General features: G+C 40.8%; 1 protein-coding gene and 1 long non-coding RNA gene across 2 annotated transcripts; one reads left to right on the plus strand and one right to left on the minus strand.

Annotated features, from left to right (window-relative positions):
- Positions 1-314: 314 nt before the first annotated feature.
- Positions 315-9,105, minus strand: LOC106609621 (uncharacterized). The gene is made up of 3 exons (XR_001329728.2): positions 9,020-9,105; positions 7,810-7,909; positions 315-1,540 (listed from the first exon to the last, which is right to left on the minus strand). It is a non-coding gene; the product is annotated as an uncharacterized LOC106609621 (long non-coding RNA).
- On the plus strand, positions 3,732-4,552 carry LOC106609615 (hemoglobin subunit beta-2). Its single transcript, XM_014208574.2, has 3 exons — positions 3,732-3,870; positions 3,987-4,209; positions 4,349-4,552. Exons 1-3 carry the CDS (start codon positions 3,779-3,781, stop codon positions 4,475-4,477), a joined length of 444 nt encoding a protein of 147 aa, XP_014064049.1. The 5' UTR covers positions 3,732-3,778; the 3' UTR covers positions 4,478-4,552.
- Positions 9,106-11,061: the final 1,956 nt, after the last annotated feature.

The following is an 11,061-nucleotide window of genomic DNA, read 5'->3' on the forward strand; positions in this document are numbered from 1 at the left end:
TCTTTCAATAAATCTCAAACAATGGCATCAAATTGATCTGAACGTACAGCCCATGCCATTGTATATAGCCTCGTTATTGTTCTTTTATTGTCTTACTTTTAATTACCTTTTTTACTTAAGTATATTTAGCAAATGTTTTATTACCTATATTTATTGAACTGCATTGTCGAGGACTTAAGGGCTTGTAAGTAAGCATTTCACGGTGAAGTCTACAGATGTTGCATTCAGCGCATGTGACAAATGAAATTTCATTGGATTTTGAAGGAAGAAACCACAACGAAAAAGTGGTAAGCAAGTTAGGTCCAAAAAAATGATTTTCGCACAAGTACAATTCATTTATTGTGTTAGAGGTTTCATGATGCTTGTATTGAAACCAAAGTAGATAATTTAAAGATTGTTCTATATATCAATTGGGGTCTCTATAAGCTTCAATATGAGGTCCTAAACCAAGCATGATAGTGCATCCTTGTAGCTGTGTGGGCTACTAAATATTTTAATAGACACTTATCCAGAGCAAGTTACAGAAGTCTGTGTATATATTTCCATACTTTCTATCTGTACTGGTCCCCCATGGGAGTCAAACCCACAACCCTGGTGTTGCAAGCACCATGCTCTACCAATTGAGCCACAAGGGACCCTATATAGTTGAAATGTTTGCCTTGGGGTAAGTTGAGTCAATGGCCATGGGCTAAGTCGAGCCCAAGGTTGAGCCAATGGCAAGCTAAGCAAACATAAGTGTTTTCTTCCCAGGCATAATGCAATACATGTTAAAAGTGTTTTTAAAAAAGTACAAAGTGTTTGTTAGGTGTTAAGCCTGTGTTAAAATATGCCTATTCTATTAAAATGATTCAAAAACAAAAAAAAGCTATTTTGATTGTCTTTGGGAATTAAAAAAAGGGATTGGTAACATTTCATTCAGTACAGAAATTTGAAGGTGGCTTTATTAATCCTGTCCCATACCCGGGGTAAATCATCAAATCAAATCAAATGTATTTATATAGCCCTTCTTCCATCAGCTGATATCTCAAAGTGCTGTACAGAAACCCAGTCTAAAACCCCAAACAGCAAGCAATGCAGGTGTAGAAGCACGGTGGCTAGGAAAAACTCCCTAGAAAGGCCAAAACCTAGGAAGAAACCTAGAGAGGAACCAGGCTATGAGGGGTGGCCGGTCCTCTTCTGGCTGTGCCGGGTGGAGATTATAACAGAACATGGCCAAGATGTTCAAATGTTCATAAATGACCAGCATGGTCAAATAATAATAATCACAGTAGTTGTCCAGGGTGCAACAGGTCAGCACCTCAGGAGTAAATGTCAGTTGGCTTTTCATAGCCGATCATTCAGAGTATCTCTACCACTCCTGCTGTCTAGAGAGTTGAAAACAGCAGGTCTGGAACAGGTAGCACGTCCGGTGAACAGGTCAGGGTTCCCTAGCCACAGGCAAAACAGTTGAAACTGGAGCAGCAGCACAGCCAGGTGGACTGGGGACAGCAAGGAGTCATCATGCCAGGTAGTCCTGAGGCATGGTCCTAGGGCTCAGGTCCTCCAAGAGAAAGAAAGAATTAGAGAGAAAGAGAGAATTAGAGCGAGCATACTTAAATTCACACAGGACATCGGCTAAGACATGAGAAAAACTCCAGATATAACAGACTGACCCTGGCCCCCGACACATAAACTACTGCAGCATAAATACTGGAGGCTGAGACAGGAGGGGTCAGGAGACACTGTGGCCCCATCCGATGATACCCCCGGACAGGGCCAAACAGGCAGGATATAACCTCACCCACTTTGCCAAAGCACAGCCCCCACACCACTAGAGGGATATCTTCAACCACCAACTTACCATCCTGAGACAAGGCCGAGTATAGCCCACAAGATCTCCGCCACGGCACAACCCAAGGGGGGGCGCCAACCCAGACAGGAAGACCACGTCAGTGACTCAACCCACTCAAGTGACGCACCCCTCATAGGGACGGCATGGAAGAGCACCAGTAAGCCAGTGACTCAGCCCCCTTAATAGGGTCAGAAGCAGAGAATCCCAGTGGAGAGAGGGGAACCGACCAGGCAGAGACAGCAAGGGCGGTTCGTTGCTCCAGTGCCTTTCCGTTCACCTTCACACTCCTGGGCCAGACTACACTCAATCATAGGACCTACTGAAGAAATGAGTCTTCAATAAAGACTTAATGATTGAGACCGAGTCTGCGTCTCTCACATGGGTAGGCAGACCATTCCATAAAAATTGAGCTCTATAGGAGAAAGCCCTACCTCCAGCTGTTTACTTAGAAATTCTAGGGACAATAAGGAGGCCTGCGTCTTGTGACCGTAGCGTACGTGCAGGTATGTACGGCAGGACCAAATCGGAAAGATAGGTAGGAGCAAGCCCATGTAATGCTTTGATCATATTACTGGAGTAATATGATCAAATTTTTTGGTTGTAGTCAGGATTCTAGCAGCTGTATTTAGCACTAACTGAAGTTTATTTAGTGCTTTATCCAGGTAGCCAGAAAGTAGAGCATTGCAGTAGTCTAACCTAGAAGTGACAAAAGCATGGATTAATTTTTCTGCATCATTTTCGGACAGAACATTTCTGATTTTTGCAATGTTACGTAGATGGAAAAAAGCTGTCCTTGAATCAGTCTTGATATGTTTGTCAAAAGAGAGATCAGGGTCCAGAGTAATGCCAAGGTCCTTCACAGTTTTATTTGAGAGGACTGTACAACTATCAAGATTAATTGTCAGATTCAACAGAAGATCTCTTTGATTCTTGGGACCTAGAACAAGCATCTCTGTTTTGTTCAAGTTTAAAAGTAGAAAGTTTGCAGCCATCCACTTCCACTAAATTATGCCAATAAACCACTTTTTTTGGACAAACTATGTTTTAAACACAGTAATGTTGACATGAACGCTGATTATTTCTAGGGATACACAACATGTTGAAAAATACTTAGATATCTTTGTTAGAAATAAAACTATATTTCCCTTGATGGAGTGACCCTGATTGTGAAAAATGGCTCAATTTACCCTACTCCCCCCTAAAGGCGCTTAATGTGGAGTCAGTAATGGGTGGAGGGTCTTGTTGTAGATTACACAGATGCGTGTTTGTTGCAGATAACACGTCAGAAGATAGGAAAACCTGGTTCCTATTTTTGGATTGTAACAAACATTTTATTTGTAACGCTTTCATTTCATTAAAATGTTTACATTTTAGTCATTTAGCGATGCTTTTATCCAGAGCGACTTAATTATAGCCCATGCCCTTGTTATTTCAACTATGGAACAAGCGCATCAACAGGAGACAGGGTTGCAATGAAACCAATGCCATGCCAATGTCATACATTATTTTTTTTGGCAATCATGAGAGACATCGTGACTTATTAATGATTATCAATGCGAACTCATTCAAATGCAATGACAATTATTCAAAATCCCCAAATTATGGCGAAATAGACTAATGGAGAGTAGGCCTGTATTACTAAATAAGCTACTGCATATGTAAATCTCCAATATTTTGCAGGTTACCCTCATGATCTATTTTTGGTTTCAGAAATGTTTGGTTTTTTGCAGTTTTACGAAAAACCTCTTGATAGTAGGCCTTTTGTCCTAAATGAGGGCCCAATGTTCAACAATGTATTATCTAAAACATGGGTTACCTCCAACCAATCACATTCACGTTTTCGTCTTGGGGGCGGTGTGCAAAAATACCATAAAAAGAAAGATTTTTCCGAATTTGTTCATAATTCTGATTCTCACTAGCATCTAAGCTAAATCATCACGAGCAAACATGGTTGTATGGACAGATGAAGAGCGCGCAGCCATCTCCGACATCTTCTCCAAGCTAGACTATGACGACGTTGGCCAAAAGTGCCTGTCAAGGTAAGACAATAAACGTAACTTTAATTTGATTTGGAGTGTTAGTCCCCTTAATCTTCATCTTCTTCGTCATGTTATGTTGTTGTTCAGCCTCACACTGTTCTCTCCGCTCCCCTCAGGTGTCTGATCGTTTACCCCTGGACCCAGAGGTACTTCGGGGCCTTCGGCAACCTGTACAACGCAGAGGCCATCATGAACAACCCTCTGATCGCTAAGCACGGCACCACGGTGCTGCGCGGTCTGGAAAGAGCGCTGAAGAACATGGACGACATAAAGAACACCTACGCCGAGCTGAGCATTCTGCACTCCGAGAAACTGCGCGTGGATCCCGACAACTTCAAGGTAAGATACAAAATAACCTTGAAGTGCACTTTTTGCGCGTGCAAAGTATAGTATATTATGTCATTGCACCACTCGATCAAGCTACCCCCAAAAACATTCTAAACATCTCAGTTCTGCTTTGGTTTGTTCTCTTTTAAAGCTGTTGTCTGACTGTCTGACCATCGTCATCGCTGCGAGGATGGGCACCGCCTTCACCCCCGAGTATCAGGCCTCCTTCCAGAAGTTCTTGTCTGTGGTGGTGTCCGCTCTGGGCAGGCAGTACCACTAGAGTCAGTCCTCCATACCTGACAGAGAAGACATGTGTTTCACTCCTCAATTAAAAAATAAAAGAAGCATAGAAGCATCTGTTTGTTGATTTTGTATGTTAATTTTACTCGTGCGTAATTGTATCCATATGGGCCTAGACAAATTGCACTTTAAGCATGGATAATAGAATAAGACAACTTTAAAGGTTTCAATGGTTATTTCATATATAGATGTTATATCTACACATTATAAATAATACATTAGCCAAGATGAACAAGTTGGCGAATGGATGCACATTGCCTACAAGCTTACAGAGTTGGCCCGGCTGAATTGTATAATGTCGCTGGCTGTAAAACACGTGACACACAATATGTTAATTAACATATAAAAGGTACAAAAACAAAACTATGAAGTGACCACTATTTTTTTTAACTAATAAGAAAACGTGGACCATAAAACGAACATCAACGCATCATGGATGGAATGCGCAATTTACATTTTTGTTCACAAAACTATTTTTTCTTCATTATTGACCTTTGAGTCTTTAACAGTTAATATGCATTTGTCAAAACTATTTACCTTATATTGACATGAGTGTACTGTAGCAGTTGTCATATTCATATCCGTTATGTAAAACATAATTCCAGAAATGTTTAATCCCCTTTAAGATTGTTTTCCGTTTGGTTTGATACAATTGACCTACACTTGTACATAGAGCAAACCCTAGTTTGTTTGGTGTAGCAAACTGCCCCATATTCATTAAAAAAAGTTTGACATATTGGTCCCATTTTTTTATAATAAAGGGATGAGATTCAAGTTTCCTATACCAGATCCCTACATGAGCTATATGATTGCAGTAGCCTACATGACCCACAGCAACCTAGTCCATGCAGGCCTCTGCAGCAGCTGGCTTCTTCACCTATGATCCTACGTGAGGTTTTAGAATATAAAAATGGGAACACCTAGTGTTATCTTTAATCACATACAGTAGGCACACACATGATCTGAGAAAATCAATGAGTAAAAGGCATATCTATGCCTTTACATTCAATTTAATGAAAACATCCTAATAAAATGTATAACCATAGGTCTCTCCATTGTGCCTGTACTGTTCCCTACTAGATGATTCCTCATCATCCCCCAGGGAGGTGTAGGAGAAGCCATATATTTGCTGCCACATACATAACACCTTCATGAAGAAAGTGACATAACATTTTCTCGGTATAGCGATATCAGGTTCTTCATTCTAGAAATCATTCTATTCGTAAAGAACCGACCAAATCTTGTTGGTCTTCATTCTGTTTTTTCCCCATCTCCTAATATCAAGTCACAACTCCGCTGTTAGCAACTATTTGATTTTTATTTAACCTATATTTAACTAAGCAAGTCAGTTAAAAACAAATTATGTTTACAATGACGACCTACCCCTGCCAAACACTCCCCTAAACCCGGGCGACGCTGAGCCAATTGTGCGCCACACTGTCGGACTCCCGATCACGGCCGGTTGTGATATCCGGCGACGTCTGTACGCTGCTGGTGAGATGGCTAAAGAGAAGCTATCATCTTCACAGGGGAGGATAAATGGCAAATTTGATCGACGAGCTGAGCCTCGTCACTTTAGTCCAGGTGACCAGTTTCTTGCTCTGCTGCCAATTGTTGGTTCTCCATTTCAAGCCAAGTTTCAAGGTCCATATACGGTTGAACGCCAGAGCACCGAGCAACACTATCTAGTTGCCACTCCAGAACGGAGAAAAGCACACATTTTTACATTTTTAGTCATTTAGCAGACGCTCTTATCCAGAGCGACTTACAGTAGTGAATGCATACATTTCATACATTTTTTTCTCCATACTGGTCACCTGTGGGAATCGAACCCACAACCCTGGGGTTGCAAACACCATGCTCTACCAACTGAGCCACACGGGACCAACTGTGCCATGTAAATCTGTTAAAACACTATTATGCACGTTCCTCTGAGGCCGAACAGTGGGAGTCTATAAGGTCGTTCCTGAATGTCCAAGTGACTGACCACTGTTTATTTTTGTGTTTGGTATTGTCCTGTTCTGTCGCTCCTGTTTGTTCTCTTCTGGTCTCGTTTTCTTCTTTCCTCTTAAGTTTGCTTCTTGTGTGCAAAGGTTGGTGAGGTCTGGATAGGATGAGGTTGGCTGGGGCAAGTGGAAGTGTGAACACGTACCCCCTCATGGAATTGGGACGCAAGCTGGGTCAATTCCGGGCCCTTGTTGGTTCCCGGTTTTGGGGGGGGGGCGGTGACGACCCTCCCACTCTGTCTACCGAATTCTTTCTCTTTGCTCTTGTTTTCCTTAATAGGATGTCGGTGGGCGGAGCCGGGAGGGTCGTCAGCAAAATGGGACACAGCTGGACTCGGGTGTGTCCCGGGATAAATACACCTCTTCCCCATTCATTGAGGAGACTCTCCATGCAGACACACTGATAGATTTTGGTTGTGGCATTTTTGTGGCTGTTTTGTTTGTTTGCGTTGGCACCTTTCAACATCTCTCATTATCACATTCATGCACGCAACCACTCACTTACACTACTGATTACTGACTAAACACACCATTGTTAATTTCATTTACATTACCTCAGTTAATAAATATATTTTGGTTATTCCTTATCTCCACGTTGTCTCCCTTTTTGTTACGGACTTTGAGCCGGTTCGTGACAATGTACTTAATTTGTATGTGGATGACATCACAAAAACTACAGGTGGTGTACAAAAATGTGAATGATGGATAATAAGATGACCATTGGATAGATACACATTCATTGTGGATGGGAGCAGTGCTGTCTTGTTGTCCCTATTCATCCATTGTTTGCTCCACAAGATCTAAAACTGTCTTTAGAAAGGCTTTGCAAAGACCAGTTAAACTAGCTCTATTAGACAGGGATGTCAAACTCATTCCACAGAGGGCCGAGTGTCTGTGGGTTTTTCATTTCAATCAACACCTGGACAACCTAACCAGGTGAGGGGAGTTCCTTAGTCATTTGTGACCTTCATTTATCAATCAAGGGTGGAAGCAAAAACCTGCAGACACTCGGACCTCCCATGGTAGGAGTTTGACACGTGGATTAAAGTAATTAACCACTCAAGCTAGTCTAATCAGGTGTGTTGATGTTGAACAAAACCCTGCGCCCACCATGAAACTCCATAGACTGTTGCCGAGCTCGCTAGCTAGCTGAAACTGAGTAGGCTTATAGCTAAGATTTTCATTGAAAACCTTGACAGATCAGTGAAAAATGCATAGTGGGTTGAGAAATGTAAAAAACTATAAATCAATCTCCATTACATACTAGCGATTACAGCCACATTGTTTCATTGCATACTTCACTTACCGGGAAAGAGGATGATCGCATGGGAGGATCGGGTACGTTCCAAGTTGCCTTGATTGAAGTCATGATGCGCATTTGTGTTGTAGGTCATCATACACAGATTCTGCACAGAAGAAGAATATACATTCAAACTGCCTGGAAATGCGTTTCTTAGATTAATTTAATATTCTTATATAAACCGAACAACCCAGAAAGTAACGTGCCCTGCAGCCTATTGTGTTGACGAGCTGGAACGCGCTCTGCAATACATTGGCTTGAAGATGCAGTGGCGGTTCTAGACCATTTCAACTGGGGGGGCCAAGCTGGGGCCAGTTGTACTGTTAGAGGGGCCAGTTACATTAGACGTTATTGTTGTCATATCGTTTTGCATGTGGTACGATACCGCCTAAAGCCGTCCCTCTAGAAAACGTGTGGGTTAAATTAGTGTTCCGAGTTGCCACTGTCTAATAATGGATGTAAAAAAAGAAAGATAGCAAAAATTTGTTATGTAAAAATTATTTAATACTCTACATTTAGGGGGGCCACAAGGGGGTCCAAAATTGTTGTCACATGGGCACTGCCCCCCCCCCCCCCCCCCCCCAGAACCTCTAGTGCTGATCTTGGGTTAGTTTTCCGTTATTTTCTCGTGAGTCTTGGGGAGAGAAAGCAACATCACACGCAAGGGTTTCGATCGTTCAACATGTTTTCTGACTGCAATGAGCGCAACAAAACACACAAATATTAAGTGAAATTAAGCATAGAAAACAGTATTTGCCATTGATAATGTATTTAAATGTTCCCTGGCAAAGAACCCAAAGACTGCCATTACTAGGAGTGTTCTCTGAACAGTTTCAAAATGCCTACATGTTGAATATCCTATTGTCTGCAGCAAATGAATGTATCAAAGAGCATTGGTTAAATGAGGACATTCATACTACGGAAGAGTGGCTTGGTAGATTGAAAGAAATGTATTTAATGGAAAAATCACCAATAAAATAAATCTGAAGACAGATGTAGGCTAAACATTGGAACCGCTCCTTGAAAAATATTATTGTGTAGACATGACTTATTAGTCTTAAAGCAACCAAACATTTGTTAATGTTATATTTAATTTTTTGCATTTATTTCATTAATACTTTATTTACTTTAGTTTCTTAATTCTATAGTTATATTGTTTGTTGTAATAGCCTGTATCTCAGACGACCAGAACCTTAATAATAATCACCCTACTTACTTCACAAACAATAACTATACTAGTTGACTGCACGGACACATAGTAGGATACTGACACTCACTCCGCGGTGGTGGTGAATGGGTATGAGGGCTGGACACGCCGCGACCCAGACCCTACTGTTATCTATTACACATACTAATGCCTCGTTCACATGCTATTGGTTTTCTCGGAAATTCCTAGTTCCGACTGGGAAGTTTCACTTGAATGACCCTCCAAATAGGAATTACAAGTGGGAAATGAGAAATTGCCAATCTTATTGGTTTAAGAATTGTTCCGACTTCAAAAGCACTTGAATACAATCATGTCGGAGTCTCAACTGCCCATTTTTCTATTTATCACGCGAATGTGAAGCCAGCATAATACATCATTCAAGTCCTAGTCGGCACTAGGAAAATGACATTTCTGACTTGCTAACTGGTTGAACGCGCTACAGTAGCCTAAGTATATAACATGATTGACATGACCGTAATAATAATCATGGAAAGGCCTTGGATGTGCCATAAGTGTAAGCCAACATAACTCATTATTTTACAATAACCTGTTTAACGTAATAAATGCGTTATGAAGAAAACCGTGTACTGTTGCCTACACGAAAAGAGGGCCTTTATGATGACAAGTGCACCAGTATCCCAAAGTATTATTTAAATCAAGCATAGAAAACAGCATTGATATTAATAATACAATTTTTTCCACGAATTAAGTCGCACGTAAATGTGTTTATTTTCTCACAAATTCGCTTCACCAAGTTTAAAACACTACATATAAGCATACAATTACATATTTTAAAACAGGGTTAAATAAAGACATAATTTCTGTATATTCATAACGTTGAATTAGCCATAAAGAAGAAGAAAATGAAATATAGGCTATCGTGTCTATGGTTGTTGCAAAGGCTTGTGTGTAGCGTACTGGTTACATTTGTGTCTTTTCGCACGAATTAAGCCACACAAAAACGCACGACATTTGCTGAAATGCATTATGTACATAATGCATGAACTGAATGTGAGATTGTGTTGGCAACACATAATCCAAAACACTACCAAAACAAACTGCAAACGTATCCAACACGTTTGTTGTCACATTGCGTGCTAGGAATATGGGACCAAACACTAAACTTTGACTACTCTAAAATGTATGGCATTGGCATGGCATTAGTTCATTCCAACCCTGCCTCCTGAGAGTGCACCTGTGCCGTAGTTGATGGGCTGTAATTTCAGATCAATTTGATGCCATCGTTTGAGATTTCCTTAGGCCTAATTAAAAGCGTGAGAAATAAACTTTTAGTTACAATCATAAAAATCGGTACCATGTTTTCCCACCCTCGGACGTGTTATCTGCAACAAACACGCATCTGTGTAATCTCCTACAACAAGACTCTCCACCCATTACTGACTCCAAATTAAGCTCCTTTATATCTGGAAACTTCTCGAGCGTCATTCGTGCAGTGATAAACATGCCTGCGTGTTCATTTTTTAAATTGATAGGACATTAATTCATTGAATGTGCCAAGAATCAACATTTAAATCAGCGGTGAATAAAAAATGAAATAAAACACGGTGACACGAAAGGATATCAGGGTTATTTATACTTTGTAGCCTGTATTACATGCCTGTCCAAAATAGTACAAATAATCATTTATATTCTTCACTTCGAGGTAAAAAAATGTCCTGGACCAAATTATTCAGAATTTGGTTGGAGGCAGGTGATTCTTGTTTACTGTGTAATTTGGCTCACGTGGGTAATTCTTGAACTGTGGTGATAATGCTGTCCCTGGACTTCGGCAACATGTAAAACACTTTAAAAGTACAAATTAATATAGTGGCGAGAATGGGTTCAAAGGATGACAGAAAGGACACAAGATCAGTTAGATAACAAAGCAAGTGTTCTATCATGTAGGAACTACACTATATATACAAAAGTATGTGGACTCCCCTTCAAATATGTGGATTTGTCTATTTCAGCCACACCAGTTGTAGTCAATGAACAGCATTCTCATATATAGGTGTTCCTTTTGTCAAGGTGGGAAAGGGCAGTGAGGAGTA

The sequence above is a fragment of the Salmo salar genome, chromosome 01 (assembly GCF_965601325.2).
Source record: "Salmo salar chromosome 01, fSalSal1, whole genome shotgun sequence".
NCBI classification, from domain to species: domain Eukaryota; kingdom Metazoa; phylum Chordata; class Actinopteri; order Salmoniformes; family Salmonidae; genus Salmo; species Salmo salar.

Bases quoted from the DNA above. Each gene is read 5' to 3' on its own strand.
- LOC106609615 (XM_014208574.2), top strand. From the start codon at position 3,779: ATGGTTGTATGGACAGATGAAGAGCGCGCAGCCATCTCCGACATCTTC. The intron at 3,871-3,986 runs GTAAGACAATAA...CGCTCCCCTCAG, and splicing joins GGCCAAAAGTGCCTGTCAAG to GTGTCTGATCGTTTACCCCT. The intron at 4,210-4,348 runs GTAAGATACAAA...TCTCTTTTAAAG, and splicing joins TGGATCCCGACAACTTCAAG to CTGTTGTCTGACTGTCTGAC.